We start from the raw sequence: 17154 nt of genomic DNA on the forward strand, positions 1-17154 counted from the left end.
CAGAAAATGTGCGATTAGTTATTTTTTTTCGATTGACAATACTAATTAAATTATATAATATTATTTGGGTGAATATTAAATTATTTGCATAATAATATGAATTGTGATGATATTTTTTTAATTATTAGTAATTAATCATTATTTGCATAATACGTGTTAAAATGTTAATAATTTTTTTGTATTTTCTTAATTATTACATTAAAATCTAATTATTGATAACATATTGTAATGTAATAAAGATTACAATTTTGTAATAGTCTTTAAACATTTTTAGTTTAAAATAATAATGAATTTTAATTTAAAAATAAGTAATTTTGCTTAATATATAGTTATGATCACTTACTGGGTGGGGCTGCGTCATCAAATCATAAAGTGGAATCAGAATCACTAAACTCCTTATGATTCCCATCCTTATGTATAAGCGACCGCTAACAGAAGACATACACGCCATGAGCATGATGCACAGCCAGATAATGGGAGCAAGACAAGTTAACATCCTTCAAAGCATCTTCAGAGGGTTTTCATCATTCAGAGCAAACCCAGAGCGGCTCAGGGCTCAGCAGATGAAGAACCAGAGCGCCAGCGCCGAGCTTTAAAAGGAAGGGGGCATGAATTCGAAAAACAAGGGCATCAGAGCTGGGGAGGTCAGCAAGAAAACAGGCTGAAGATTTGGAGGGCTAAAACAGGAAGTAGGAGGGATTGCAGGGAATGCAGTAATGGTAGAAACTAACACAGGCAAACAGGAGAGCGGGTGCATCTCTGACCGGACGTCTACCCACGCTCCAAGTACCTTGCTCGATGTCCAGCGGGACACATGGAGATGGCGGGTCTGAGGCGAGCGAGGGTGAGGACTCAAAGCCTAGAGAGACGCTCTGCTCTGAATCATCCAAACAGCTGGAATCCTGCCTTTCTACCTGCTGCTTATTTTGCGCTTTGCTGGATTTGGGGGAGGAGTTTCGGGAGCCGCTTTTATTATAGGGAAGGGCCAATTGGGACAAAAGACTGAGCTTTTTGGACAGACTAAGTTGGCATGCTTGCGCAACTAGAGAAAAAAACAACATCAAAACAACAGCAGTCAAAAGATGAACATGACATGTGTGATAGTTCCTAGCTATATCTGCAGCGTTAAAATGTAGAAACCCTGTTTTTGCTGTTTAATATTTCTGTGGAAACCACTGTTTCTGTGGAAAGACTTTTATGATGTTACTAAATATTTCTACTCCAAATAAATGCTGCTTTTGAACTTTAAAAAATCCTGGAAAATGTTTAATGGTTTCTACAAAAACATTAAGCAGCAAAACATTGATGATAACACAGCAATATTTTTTTTTATTAAAGAATAATGGAATAAAAACTATTTCATAATCTATATATAATCATAATTGTATATATATATAATGTATGTATGTAGTTATGTACGTATGTATGTGTGTGTGTGTGTGTGTGTGTGTGTGTAATTACAGATTATATATATATCACATTTGCAGAAATAATATTGCTATTTGTATAATAATATTTTTGTATGTTTTTGATGCTTAAAATGTTTTCAACATTAATATATTGTATATTGTAATCATTTTTTAAAATAATAAATTAAATAGATTGAATAAGTAAAATTAATTAGATCAAGTGTAATTAAAGATAATAATAATAATATCACTAATTTTAAATATAAAGTGTACTGTAAAATCTATTTATGCACTACTGCAAATTAAAATTCATGCTCAATGGCTGCTGAAAATTCATCTTTACCATCTTTGCACAGGAATAAATGACACATTAAAATAGAAAAAAAGTTACTTTAAACAGCAATAATATTTTAATATTTTTTAACAGTTTTTACTGTATTTTTGATCAAATAAATGTAGATTTCTTTAAAAAAAAATTTTTTAAAAATTAAAGATCCTGAACTTTTAAAGCATAGTGAGTATATTCATGTTTATATGAGTATATTTTTATTTATTCCATATTTAATGTAAATGGAAAAAAAGTGTTTTGTGGTAAAAACACCAATTACTCAATTACTCCACTGCTGCATTATGATATATTTAATATCTAGACTACTGTATTCTGCTAACTGACTGTGTGTGTGTGTGTTAGCTTACTGTTGGCGATGTTGGAGGCAGTGTAACTGTCCGCTAACCCTGACACCTGGCTGGCGATGCTGGTCTCGCTGGCCCTGCGCGCCCCGCGGAAGGCTGGGATGGATGCTGGAGACGAAGGATTGGAGTGATCCGCAAACATGATGCTGTGAGACTGCATCGCATCCGCTGTGAGGACCAAAACCAGCAATTACTCGCACAGACCAGGAACTGACAGGAAAATTAGGGCCCAGAAATCAGAAAATCCAGTACTGACAAAATCTCTGTTCCAAAACCTAGTGCATCCAAAAGGCATTACAGGTGCGCTCACAGGGCAGCAGAGATCTCACTAGATTTTGGAACGGAGCTTAAATGATGTATCATTATTATTTGTAAAAGGGCCATTTGATTCAAAATGATGAAAGGAAGTGAAAAGAAGAAGCAAACACAAAACCAAAGAGAGATAAAAGTAGTAAATATTGCCCCTGAGTCCATTCTGACAAATTCTGAAGGAATTTAGGAGAGCATTTATAGCTGATTTTATTAGAAGGCCTCATGAGGCATTATTTCCCAAATACACATGCAACCCATCATCAGAATCAGGATTTGTCATTAGTCAAGGTGCTTGAATATAGATTTGTCTTATTATTCTTGTTGTATTGCTATTTTAAAGGTGAAGTGTGTCATTTTTTTTTGGGGGGGGGGGGGGGGGGGGTACAAAAATTGGTTTCCAAACAGGTTTCCTAAACACTGCCCACAGGTTGGACCTATATTTTTCACCAAAACTAAAAAACAAATATTTAGAAATTTAAGGACCATTATTTTCATAAAATTACAAGTACATTTCCAAAAGCATTCCCCATAATTAATTAATATAAAAATAATTATATTTTATTAAATAATATATACTAAAATAATTAATGAATGTCTAAAAATAAATTATATTATATAAAATAATTACATTCTACTATAATTTGTATTCTATTAATTCTAATATTTGAATTTTTTCATAAAAAAAAATTAAAAAAACTAAGCAATTCAAATTCACATAGCTCAAAAGTAAATAGTAAGCAAATAAATTAATTAATTAATTAAATATTTACCTAATGAATGATTGAAAAAATATATTGTATATTTTCATAAATAATATAAAAAATAAATACAACATTAATTAAAATAATTGATGTATGATATAAAAATAAATTATAATTAAAATATACTATATATAAAATACATAAATTGTAATTAATGTATTAATTAAATTAATTTTACACATATATCTTTACAATTCACATTACTCAAAGTAAACAGTGAGTAAATCAATAAATAGATAAATAATTAACTATTCATTAAGTAAATATTTAACAAATTATACACACATATACATATATATATATAAAATTAGTAAAATATTCGTAAAACATCCTGATGCATTACAGTACTAAGTATAGGGGCAAATATATTATGATCTATCTTCAGATTTTTTGGTGAAATGTAACGCTCTTTGCAAGTCAACCCATGAATGGCTTATAAATGTGTCCACACTGAAGTTTTTTAATACTAAAAGAAAATACACACATTGAACACACTTTACCTCTAAACTCAATACCATCAGTTCCACATTGCAGAAACCAGTGGAAGGAAGTCAGTCAAAACTCAAAAAGACAAGCTCAAATCAGAGAATCAATGTCAGAGCAGACGCACAAACACAGCTAATGTGAAATGAGGGCACACGCCACACAGGGTGACACACATAACAGGGGTGATTACGCTAAAGGGATGCAAGAAACCAGGAATGGCTACACACACTCGGCGGGGGCCGGCGTGGCTTGCCAGTTGAGCACAGGGACAGGAATGGAAGTCTCGCTGATGCCATCCTGACAGCGCTGGGCGGCACAGCTCACACTCTCCAACAGGAGGTGAGGGTTACTCTGGATGGTTTCCACTGCCACAAGTCAAACCCAGCGGCATGAGGGACGTGGAGACATGAGAGCGACGGGAAGGGGAGAGAGACAAAGAAACAGAAAATAAAGACTAATAACAGACAGAAATGACACGAACCGAGACACGAGAACAGCAGTCATGAAGCAAATTCACGGCAGAACTGCAGTGATGGACGATGCTCTTAAGTGCTGCTTTAAACCATTCAAATAATAATGAAATACAGGTGATCGCACATTGGCCCCGTTCACAGTGGTATTACCACCCGTTTTGGGTGATACAATGACAAATTTATGTATTTATGATGTATTTAAAAACAATTTGTGCAAACGAGGTCCAAAATACCGTCAGAAATGCATGTGACTACATTGCATTTGAAATGTAAACGCTACTGTGTTCAAATGCATCCTAACCTGTCAATCATCCATGGCACTAAAACAAATATGTAAACATTTATGTGCAGCTTTCTGGGCATATTTAGCATTTTTAATCACATGCTGTGAGACATCACATAGCGAATGATGTATGCAGAAGGGATATTATAGAAAACATACTAAAACTTAAAAACATTAACATTTATGTTTTGAATCGCTCTCGTGTACTGATCGTTCTGCAGCGCTGCTTCATGTCGAATACCCCTAATAACTAGAGCGCATTAGCATCAGTAGTTCACGGCTCAATCGCGAGTTATTGTCATTACCGTTAGTTACTACAGCCTACAGTTTGCTAGCTAGCTATGCCTTCGTCACATACATGCATAATACCTGGTTGCGATCATTTACAAAACAGCTCGGTCTCCTTATTAAATAAGCTGCTAGAGGAAGACAGTTGAGAGAGACGGCAGCTTTCCCGTGAGTGGGCGTGGTTTCAGCGCCGCCAGTGGAAACGCCCCCAGCGTTTGAGAGCAGAGAATACTGCTTATTTTATTTACTTGGCATTTTGTTTTAGCATTCAAATTTGGCTGGGTGATTAATAACACATTTTTCTGTGGTGTGACAAACTCATTTAATATTGACTTTGCACGGACTTCAACTATAATTAAGAGAAAAAAAATTATAAAAATATTAATTTGATAAACTATAATCGTATCTTGATTGTAAAACAGTCATAACATCAGGGACCGTCCACCCAAAATCCAATCACAAGTGGTCAGAGGAGATGCATGTCAATACCAGGTGAAAAACAATGCTCTGTCTCGCCTGACCACTGGTGATCAGATCACTCCAGACAGGTATTATCTGCAGGGGTCCTACACATTTTCCATTTCAAAATTCCATACTTTTCCAGACTCAAATTTCCAAATCTCTCGGTAGATTTTCAGACCTAAATGAATAAATTATTTTAAATAAATTATAACAAATTATTTTCAGCTTTATATTTGGTATATAGTACAGTCATCTTTAAATATTTTTATTTATTTATCATTTAATTATTATTATTTTAATTATGTAAATATTATTATTTATTTATTTGATTGATTTTATCAAAGTGACAACATACAGAGTCCCTAAAATAAAAAAAATAATAAATAAATAAAAAATACAGACTTTTACATGCACACAAGAAACTTTTTTGAGCCCTCAAGAAACTATTCACATGTGCATGGTAATGTTTTGCATGCTTACACATTACAGGTTCTAGTTTTATAAAACCTATTTCCTTTGTGCATCACTGCCATCTTCCTATGAATAAAATGAGGGCATGGATGCACATGAATTAAAAGAGATCTACCTGCTCAAAATGTTGCCCGTCTTATGGTAGTACCTCTAATATAAAGGCCTGATGTCCAATTTAACACATCCTCTGTGGCGGCACAGAAACCATGACACGAAATGGGCTGATGGCATAAAATTTGCCAAGTTCAAGGGTCTATAAAAAAAGACTGGTATTGTAAAAAAAGAGTTTAAGATTTGGCTTTCATTGGGGCAGTATGCCATATTTCAAAGCCTTAGGTAACGCATACTCTGTGGCGGCCAAGAAGTCTCACCACGAAATGAGCTGATGGCACAACAGGTGGCTCAGTGTTCATTGTCCTATATGCTAAATTTAATGGTTCATTGTGCACACATAAAAGTCTGTATATTTTTTTATTTTTGCAAAGGTCCTTGAGGTTATGTAATTCGGTGCTAAGAATATAGTGTGAAGAAACCCAAAATGCTTATAACATGCATTTTGCATAATAAAAATGTGCACCTTGAATTCATTCAGTCATATTTGGCGATCACTAAAGAATCACTAAACAGCTGCCATGAAACCTCACTTCTTGTACGATAAACTTATTTTCATTAAATTCTTAATTTTCTATTCTAAAAAAACTAAATAGGGTCAAAAGTCTGGAAACACAAATATTTTTCCATACTCTGTTTTCTTTTTTCCATACTTTTCCAAACCCCGTAGGAACCCTGAATCTGGGTCATAGCAGGTGTGCGTGTTGACTGAGAAATCTCTCCACTCTTACCCAGCAGCGCTGACTGGCCGTCGCCCAGCGGGAAGCGCTGGTATCGCGGCACGCTAAACGGTGGCATCAGGTGGAAGCGCTTCTCCAGCAGCGGCTCCAGACGAGAAGCGGAGGGATCCGCCGGGTGGAACAGGTTGTAAACCTGCTGGCACGCCGGACGAAGATGAGCCACTGTAGGACGGAAGAATGAAAGACAAGAAAACGTCTAGTATACACATATTGAAATAGAAATACACATTTTTTTTACTCAGCTGGTTTGTTGTAGTTCACTTCTACACTATAGTTCAGAAGTTTGGGGTTGGTAAGATTTATTAATATTTTGAAAGAAGTCTCTTCTGCTGTCTAAAGGTCCTTGCACACAGAGTCCGAAATTTTCGCGTGTTTTTCCATTTTTCCATATTCCTCATCCTTTCCTATCAAAATGCATGCTACGGATACGAAAAAGCAGAAAATGGAAACTGATCAAAATTTTTTTATGACTGACTCAGTGTGCAATAACCTTAAGACTGCATTTATTTGATGAAAAATATAGCAAAAACAGTAATATTATGAAATATTATTACAATTTAAAATAACTGTTTTCTATTTGAATATACTGTAAAATTGATTTATTCCTGTGATGCAAAGCTGAATTTTCAGCAACTTCAGTCTTCGCTGTCACGTGATCCTTCAGAAATCATTCTAATATACTGATTTACTGCTCAAGAATGTTTTTTTTATTAATGTTGAAAACAGTTGTGCTGGGTAATATTTTTGGGGAAATTGATAAATGTACTTTTTCAGGAATCCCTGAGAAATAGAAAGTTCAAAAGAACAGCATTAATTTGAAACAAAAATATTTTATAACATTATTAATGTCTTTACAGTCAATTTTGTTCATTTTAATGCATCCTTGCTGAATAAAAGTATTCATAGTATTAATTTCTTTAAAAAATGACTTCTGAACAGCAGTGTATTTTCAGTAGTTTTTTTCCCATCATAAACTAGCTAAAAAAATAATGTTGCCTTTGGTGTTATGCCTTCAATATTTTATTCAACACATTGATCCTTGTGTTTGTTTTGTCTGACGAGCTCTACATAACAGATGTTGGATTGGGAAACCCCCGTCAGCACACCGTTCACGTTCTAGCCCTCTAAAACAATCGCCCATAATCTGCCAGCAACTGATTTAAGTTGCTTATAGGATTAATATGTTTGAAGCCTTTAAAAGATTTGAAAGACTGGACTTCAGAACAAAAACAGAATGAACAATAGAGATCACACAGTCCTAGTAATGCATCAGAAGAAGTCACACTTTAAATGATCTCTTTGTCATCCACTCTGACAGGATTTCATTCTCTTTCATCCACTAGAATCTATAATAAGAGTATTCAAGGTTAACACACCGTCCAAAGAAGGGACGACGGTTTTCCTCAGAGCGAGGACCAGGCCGAGCGGAGAGCCGAAGAGGAAGAAGTCAGACACTTCGAAGTCGAACTTTCCCAGAGCGCCTCCTCCCTCCAGCATGGTACTGCTGCTGGACCGGCGCGAACCCGGATCGTTCCTCAAAACGCTGGAGTGCAGACTACATACAAACAACTTACACAATTATCTTTATAACTGCATCTTTTACATTATTACAACACTGATATGGAAATGTCAAGAAATGTATAATATATTGGTCCCATTGTAACCCGCCTCCTCTCCACGCGGAGGGATGTTGAAAGTCGTTCACAACTAGTTACAATATGGCCTAAGCATTCGCCTATTTTTCATTTACATTACATTTACATTTACATTTATTCATTTAGCTGACGCTTTTATCCAAAGCGACTTACAATTGCTATATATGTCAGAGGTCGCACGCCTCTGGAGCAACTAGGGGTTAAGTGTCTTGCTCAGGGACACATTGGTGTCTCACAGTGGATTCGAACCCGGGTCTCTCACACCAAAGGCATGTGTCTTATCCTCTGCGCCATCACCACCCATTTTTCACAATAATAATCTTTTATCAGGCAGTACTCCATTTCATTGTCTGCAATGGACTCATAATAAAGTATTAGTGGTTTAAAATCCTTCCAGAATATCAAAACTTAATATAACCTGCCAGTCACCTCCTTTTTTATGTATTTGTGCATTAGATGGGCCCTACGGGTGTATGGGGTGCCTTGGATCTCTCAGCTGCCTGTTCACCCTTTGCACAAACTAACCCTTCCTTCTGAGGAATCTCCCTCCTCTGCTTCAGTCATTCAAACCTTTATCTATTACTACTGTTTGGGCTAAGGATCTTAATGAGGATGTGCATGTTTTATTTTTGGATCAGGTATGTTTAAATTGTCACCAAATGATTCATTGGAAATTGCTGCATAGGGTTTGCTTTTATATGAATCTGTCGTCTTCTCCTAAGTGTAATCTCCGTTCCTAAGGAGTTTTAGGCACGTTTTTGCATTTTTTTGGGGAGTGACCCTCTCTCTCACCTTTTTGGACTTCTTTTGGAATTGGTTTCCTTTTTAGAAAAATGGAAATTTGTATTGCTGAAATTGCATATATTAATAACTGTGAAAACTAAACCCATTTAGTGCATTTAATTGCCATATTACATTCAAAATGCAAATACAAATATATAAAAATCTATTTCAAATTACTTTGAAAAAGATAAACATAGTACAACCTAAAACTCGACATAAATCAAAATAATAGTAATAAAAAAAAAACCAATAAAACCTAAACAATGTGCAACTTAACTTTCAAGTTTCAGCCTAACTACAGCTCAGGCATCACATAAGCCTTTACTGTATTCTTAGAAGGCCTTGTGGCTTTTGTAAGAGGCACAAATGAGTGGACAGGAAGCTAACATGGAACAAAAACAAGCGTCCATACACATAAAATTGTCCACATTTTTCAGCAACATGAATTTAAAGTTATGTGGAGAATGAACCCTCTTAAATGTCTCTCTGCATACTGGTGTGTGTGTGTGTGTGTGTAATCCTTTAAAGGAGCATGTAGTTGCAAACACAGTGCTCTGTATACAGTTACAGTAAATGGTAAAGATGCACCGAAATGATAATTATGGGCCGAAACTGAGAATTCTGGATGTGCTTGGTCGAAAACCGAAACCGAAAATGCTTTGTAATAATTATTTATTTTATTAAATAAAGTAACTTTTTAATTTAACTCAATTTTAATGACACAGAATTTAAAAAAACACAAGCCAATAAAATAACCACACTTTTATTTAAAGAAAATTGGACAGAAAATATATTAATATTAAATATTATTTTTATTCAGTTCTATGCAACAGTATCAGACATAACTGTTGTTGGTGTTGTTTTTGACTAATTATCCAAATAATGTATAGTCCTGCAAACGGTTTTTCCTTTCTCAAAATTCGGCGGAGGTGGTACCATCCTGATCCTGAGCACACAATGTACCTAACCATCAACTGGCTGAAACAAACACTTGCTATGATTAAAGAAAATAACAATTATAAAGTTATGTTTTATTTTCTCTCACCTAATGTTATTTATTCTTAAAATAGCTTTATGAAATGTTTTCTTTTTCCTCAGACATTCTATGTATCTGTTTCTCAAATGAAGGCATAAAACATTAATTTCATTTATCTTTATATTATTGAAAATTAAACTTTTTGGCAAACAAAGGGGATTTACTATTAAAATTAAAACATGGAAGAAATGTTGTGTGATCATTCCTGGTAGTATGTACATTCTGCTGAACAAATATATTTCTGCTGCAATGTCTTCAAATTAAACCGGACTTTTATTTTGATGGGTTGCCGTGAATGCCTTTAAATTTCTGTGTATATGATATGACGCTAGTTTTACTCAAATGAAACGGTAAAACGCTCATGAAGTGACTCTCAGATCAGTTCTGGAGATGTTTGTGTGTTTATGTCCTCATTGAGACAGTGTGTGTGGTAAAGGACAGTGCATCCCTAGTAAATGGACTAAACGATTCTTCGAATCACATCATTTGCCTTGATGATTTTTTGTATTCGAATTACTCTGGTTACTCGAGGAATCTTTTCAGCCCTAAATTTAATATAATATAATATATTATATTATTCAATATTTAAATATTTCGATTTTTACTACATATTTGCCCATGAATTTGCATCAGTTCTAAGATTTTTCATCTCTTTCTCCAGGACTGGAAAGCAATTAAATAAATATTACTTTTTGCAGGTTTTCCATGACCATGAGAACCCTTTTTTTTTTTTATATACATGTTTAAAAATATATATATTTGTAATATTTTGAATTATCTTATATTTTTGAAAACTGCCCCTTATTGCTTGAAATAGAAACATAATCTCTGCTATTATCTGCTTTCCCGACATGCTAAAGAAAAGCTAATATTGGCCAATTCAAATACTGTCATGAGTATATTGGGTCCCTAATTATGATAAATAAAAAAAGACACATTCATTTAAATGATAAATGAAGTCAGTGGCTCACCTGGTCAGGAAGGCTTGGTGCTGTTTGATGGTGTCGAGCTCGTAGGTGGAGGAGTCGCTGCGTTTGCGGGGCAGCTGTTTTTTAGGGTCGTCCTGACCGCTGGAACGAGGAATGTCTATATTACTGCGGCTGAGGTGCCGACTGCCCTCCAGAGTCAAACCCGAGCCTGAACCCGAGCAGTGAGAGCTGTTTATAATGATCCCTGGTGACAGCAGGTCATTGTCCTGCAGAGGAAGTGAAGCCATGATTAGCATTACAGGGTTCATGTGATGGAAAACAGCATTTTTCATGCTCTTCTGAAATAAAAGACTTTGATGTATTACTGCTATTGACACACAAATACAAAATTATGCATTTAGTCTTATCTGTTATGTTGTGATTGATTACGGGTAATTAATAACTGTCTGGATGTGTTCACCTGCACACTGACAATGCTGCCGCGTCGGCTGCTGTTTTGACTCTCTGACACGGTGATGTTGCTGCTGCAGAGAGCATCAAATCCCAGAATGCCTCCCACACAGTCACCAATCAGACACACCTGCACACAGACACACATTACATCACATACAGAGAGTCGTGTGCTGGGCAATGAATGAGGAAAATTACCATTTAAAAACAACATTCACAGCACTTCCATGATGTGACACACAGCGTCACTGTTGCTAGCAGTTTAACATGTTGCTCACGTTTCTATTGAGTTAGCTCATTGCTAACATGTTTTATCATAGATACCTCATTAGCGACTCTTTCTATGGGCCGCGATACGCAAGCCATCTGCCATTTTTTAGAACGGTCTGCGAACCTTTGAGCGCGTTGACTGTGTGCGTCTACAACAGCAACTTATACACTTGTATATCTTTGAATACTCATTGATCATTATGGTGAATGACAAGTTGACCAAAATGGCGGACGCGTCAACTTATCTGGAGTGGTTGAATAGGGCATCTATACATATCTATGTGTTTTAACATGTTACTAGCATGATTTAACACCGTGTTAACATGTTTCTAGTATGTATTAACACATTGGTAGCATGTTTCAAGCATGATTTAACACATAGCTAACATGTTTTTACATGTTGCTAGCATGATTTAACACCTTGTTAACATGTTTCTAGTATGTATTAACACATTGGTAGCATGTTTCAAGCATGATTTAACACATAGCTAACATGTTTTTACATGTTGCTAGCATGATTTAACACCTTGTTAACATGTTTCTAGTATGTATTAACACATTGGTAGCATGTTTCAACATGCAGCTAACATGTTTCAAGCATGATTTAACACATAGCTAACATGTTTTTACATGTTGCTAGCATGATTTAACACCTTGTTAACATGTTTCTAGTATGTATTAACACATTGGTAGCATGTTTCAAGCATGATTTAACACATAGCTAACATGTTGTTACATGTTGCTAGCATGATTTAACACCTTGTTAACATGTTTCTAGTATGTATTAACACATTGGTAGCATGTTTCAAGCATGATTTAACACATAGCTAACATGTTGTTACATGTTGCTAGCATGATTTAACACACTGCTAACATGTTTCTAGTATGTATTAACACATTGGTAGCATGTTTCAACATGCAGCTAACATGTTTCAAGCATGATTTAACACATTGCTAACATGTTTTTACATGTTGCTAGCATGATTTAACACCTTGTTAACATGTTTCTAGCATGTAATAGCACATTGCTAGCATTATTTAACAACTTGCTTACATGTTTCTAACACATTTAACACATTGTTAACATGTTTTAACATCTTCATAACATGATTTTACATATTGTTTGTTTTAGCCTGTTGCTAGCATGATTTAACATGCTGTTAACAAGTTTCTAACATAATTTAACACATTGCTAGCATGTTTTAAAATATTGCTAACATGATTTAACAAATTGCTAACATGTCATAATGCTGCTAGCATGATTTAAAACATTGCTTGCGGGATCTAATTTGATAAGCACGATTGAGCACATTGATAATGTTTTAACATATTGTTAGCATGATTTAGCACACTGCTAACATGTTATAACATGCTACTAACCTGATTTAATATATGGCTTGCATGTTTTAACTTGTTAACATGATTTAACACACTGCTAACATGTTTTAACATTGCAAGCATGATTTAACGACTTGCTTACATGTTTCTATTGAATTAGCAAATTACTAACATGTTAACATGTTACTAGCATGATTTAACACCTTGTTAATATATTTCTAGCATGTATTAGTGCTATAACATGCTGCTAGCATTACACATTGTTAATAAGTTTTAACATGTTTGTTAATAATTTAACATGTTAGCATGTTTGTAGCATAATTTAGCACATTGTTTAATTTTTTGCATTTTGTTAGCACGACTTAGCATGTTGCTAGCATGTTTAAAACATTACTAGCTAGCATGTCCAGCTATGTGGGACTTGTCTATGAAAGTCTAAAGGCCCTTTCACACCAAGCACGATAACTATAAAGATAACAATAAAGATCTAAAAATCATTCTCAATATTAAAGAAATGCAGAGTCCACACCACAACTATAACAATAAAGGCACAGAGACTTTCAGAACGATTTTTTCCAGTTGATGAATGATACAAACACCGACGCTTCGAATAAACAGACGATGTGTGTGGACGCTAATATCTTTATCTTTATAGTTATCTATATAGTTTTTCTCGATTGCTAACACACTATAACTGATTCATTTGACCCAATTTTCCAAACCATTCATACAGTTCTCGAAACAAAGACACGTTTCTTAAAACTTTTAACACATTTCACCTGTTTTCTCAGTGTTTTCTGCAAAGCTCTACACAAGAACGGCATCATTTTGCACAGGTCTCATTCAGAAAACACAAACACACAATATAACTACCTCATGAATCACAAAATGAACACAAATAGCACACATTTATCCATGTGTGAACATTCAGCAGCAAAACTGATGACACACAGGTCAGAATCTCAGGATGATATGAGCAGGAGCACAGCTGATTATGTGTTTTGGAAAATGAATCCTGGTAATGGGATACAAAGAGGAATAGGAGGAGAAAAGAAAAATGAATGGGATGAGGTCAAGGGTCATTTGTTGCTGATGAAATATAAAGCATTGTAGTTGACCACGTTCTTGTGCATGGAACGACCCATAAGGAAAGCTGCCTGCAGGCTCATCTACAGGGTTTTACACTGCTTACACATTACACTTGCAGTACATATAGCAGTATTTCAGTTGAGAGGACTTTCATTATTCTTTCTATACTGCACCACACACCCTCAAACTCATAACTGTTCAATTGATTTGTAGCCAAGTACTTCTTACATGTATTTGTGAGGAACTGAGAGTTGACTGTCTAGGGGAGGAAACATCTTTTGTCAGAAGACTAAGAAACTGCTATAGTATAACAAATAAGGATATTACCAATACTGTAATGCAACTTGGCAGAGGATGCAGAATTAATTAAATTTATTACAGTAACTGACAGCAGGGGTGGGAATCGCAGGGTACCTCACGATACGATATAATCACGATACATGGCTCACGATAATATCACGATACAGTGATTCTGTGATATATTGCTAGACAATCATATAATGATACATCACAATATCTGTCTTACTATGAAAACAAAATGCCTGTGAAAAGGTTAAGTGCAAGTTATCTTTCTTTAAGTCCAAATTGTTAGAAAACAGCAAAAACAAGTTCTGTAAATCAATTTTAACAAATAAATTAATCATTTTATTCTTGGACTTCTTAAAAGCTTATACTTTTCTCTGTGTGTAGACCAACACATTTAACTGCTTATCAACATATATATATATATATATATATATAAACCTGGTACATTTCAAAATGTACCTGAAATGCTATTCATCTACTGTAAGATAACTTTACAGTACTGTAATGAAAGTAAACTTTTCTTCAAGTTTATTGGTGAATGTTACTGTATCTGCACCGCTCTATTTATGCTGCAGACTGTAACAGTCATTGAATAGCAAGATGTTTCCTGTTTCCCAAAAGGAGGTTTTTGTAACAGTGTTTTGAATTGATCTCACTAGTGTTCTCTAGTCAGGAAGATAGTTTGTGTATCATCTGAGGCCAAAAATTTGATTCTGACAAAAGAGAATATGTTTTAGACTAAAATGTTTGACTTTGACCTGGAAGTTTGAATTTTACACAAGTTGCTGTGTAGTTTTGAGATTAAGTTTATAGTTGTGAGAAAATGGTGAAATGTTTCATGAATTGTGTGTTAGCAGTTGAGAAAAACTAGATTTTTCACTTTTTAATGTGTGGTTTACAAAAATCTGATGTCCGATCAGTTAGAAATGATACATTTATTATAGTTTTTATTTTGTTGACATGATCATGTCAACAAAATAAAAACTCAAATAGAACCTCAATGATACTAAAATTATATAATTTTAAGAGCACATCATTTGATGTTCTTCTTCAGCACATTGATCCCAAAAGTTAATTTTAGACTCTTTATCAAACACACTAAAACTAGATGCATATATGACTGGCACACAGTTTATAAATAATCTGTAAATAGAGAGAGAAAAACCCAAAGCACTGACCTGTCCGGTGAAAGTGGCTCCCTCCAGGGATTTGATGAAGTCACCGTAGACCTGATTGGCTCGCACTATGACCGTTGCCACGGCGTCCTGGTACTGTGGTGCAGAGGTGGCCAATAGGGGCAGGGCGGCCAGAGGGATGTGATCCTGACTGTTGGAGAGGCAGCCTTCGTCATAGCTGTAGGGACTCAAACTGTGTCAAGGACACAAGAACAGAGAGCATGCTGGGTCACCGGATTAGCACGAAGAACTGCATACTACCATACTAGTCTTTCTGCAGCATACACTCATATGATCTACTGCAATTGCCAAAATGCGCTGTGTTTACAGCAGTTAAAACTCTATCCCACAATGCAATGTGTTTTCAAAGGTGTAATGAATTAATCAATATCAACAACAATTTGATATCTTTTTCTCACTCCTTATTTGAATGGACACAAAATTGGATGTTACTTACTAAATTAAACATGTGATACAGTGAAGGCACTGACAACGTAGCAAGTGATTTATATAAAAATGTATAACTTTCAGATCTGATCCAAAACATTAAGGATCTCAGACTAAAACATTTGAATACATTTACACAATATACAAACTAATAAAAAACTTAAATATAATTAAAATTTAAAATAAACAACAGCATTTAACATTTTTTAAATTATTTGTTATTATGAAGCAACAATAATAAACATAAATGAGTATATATATTATTATTATTTAATAAATAAATTATTAAATTATTAATTGCAGGGAATTAAAAAGTATTAATTTACAATTGATTTCTTTACTAATTAATTAAATGCTAAGTAATTAATTAGTAAATAAATAAATAAAATAAAGGACTTTCTGGGAACATTATTATGCAATAATTTTAATCTATTTTTCTATACCAAATAAATAAAAGTATGTATGTATGCATTTATTTACTTATTTTTTGAAAATAAATTACTTAATTACAGGGACTTTCTGGAAACATTATTAAGCAATAATTCTTAACCATTTTTCTATACCAAATTATTTTACTATTTAAAATACAATAAAATAAAAGCAGGGACTCTGGAACCATTACTAAGTGATAATTGTCAAGCTACTGAAATATTCAAAAGTTGTAAGTGTTGCCAGTTTAAGTTACACCTTATGACCTAATGACTACCAGAGGTGGTGTTTATTCTCCTGGCAGTGGATTGCGTGTGTGTTCATGCTCACTTCGACACCAGAGAGAAGGCCTCCACACACACGGCCGGACACGGAACTGGGCGTATGGCAATGCGGCCCAATGCAGCGGGGTAATGAACCCGCATCACAGCATCAAACGCACTGCTGATGGTGTTGACGTCCCCCTGCTTGCTGTTCTGGTCTCCGCTGCCCGTATCCAGGATGTTTCCGCCATGCAGGACCAGGATGAGGACGTGGATCTTGGACGGCTGTAAGCACTGCTGTGAGGAACAGTCCTGAGGGACACATTTGGACAGCTGTATATGGTTCGTTTAAAACATCCACACACACTCGTGACAACATGCTATTGTGAAAGAGAACGACTTACTAACAAACAACACGGTACAGAAGGCTTCCGGAAGTACAAATCCCATTCAACATCTCCATAGATAAATCAATTTTCAGTTCAAACACATAAA

At 35.0% G+C, this 17154-nt stretch overlaps 1 protein-coding gene across 3 annotated transcripts in view; it reads right to left on the reverse strand.

Moving 5' to 3' along the window:
• pitpnm2 (phosphatidylinositol transfer protein, membrane-associated 2) overlaps window positions 1-17154 on the reverse strand; it is a 72342-nt gene that overhangs the window by 10572 nt on the left and 44616 nt on the right. The window contains exons 10-18 of one of the 3 annotated variants that reach the window (XM_079407901.1): window positions 16727-16971; window positions 15524-15713; window positions 11353-11472; window positions 10935-11158; window positions 7866-8044; window positions 6481-6651; window positions 3889-4026; window positions 2106-2270; window positions 791-1042 (exon numbers count right to left, since the gene is read on the reverse strand). In XM_079407901.1, the coding sequence (XP_079264027.1) occupies window positions 791-1042; window positions 2106-2270; window positions 3889-4026; window positions 6481-6651; window positions 7866-8044; window positions 10935-11158; window positions 11353-11472; window positions 15524-15713; window positions 16727-16971 (1684 nt within the window). The remainder of the gene's footprint in view (window positions 1-790; window positions 1043-2105; window positions 2271-3888; window positions 4027-6480; window positions 6652-7865; window positions 8045-10934; window positions 11159-11352; window positions 11473-15523; window positions 15714-16726; window positions 16972-17154) is intronic. The other 2 variants (XM_079407899.1, XM_079407900.1) reach the window with 2 other exon arrangements.

The sequence above is a fragment of the Barbus barbus genome, assembly GCF_936440315.1.
Source record: "Barbus barbus genome assembly, chromosome: 45".
In the NCBI taxonomy this organism is placed as follows: domain Eukaryota; kingdom Metazoa; phylum Chordata; class Actinopteri; order Cypriniformes; family Cyprinidae; genus Barbus; species Barbus barbus.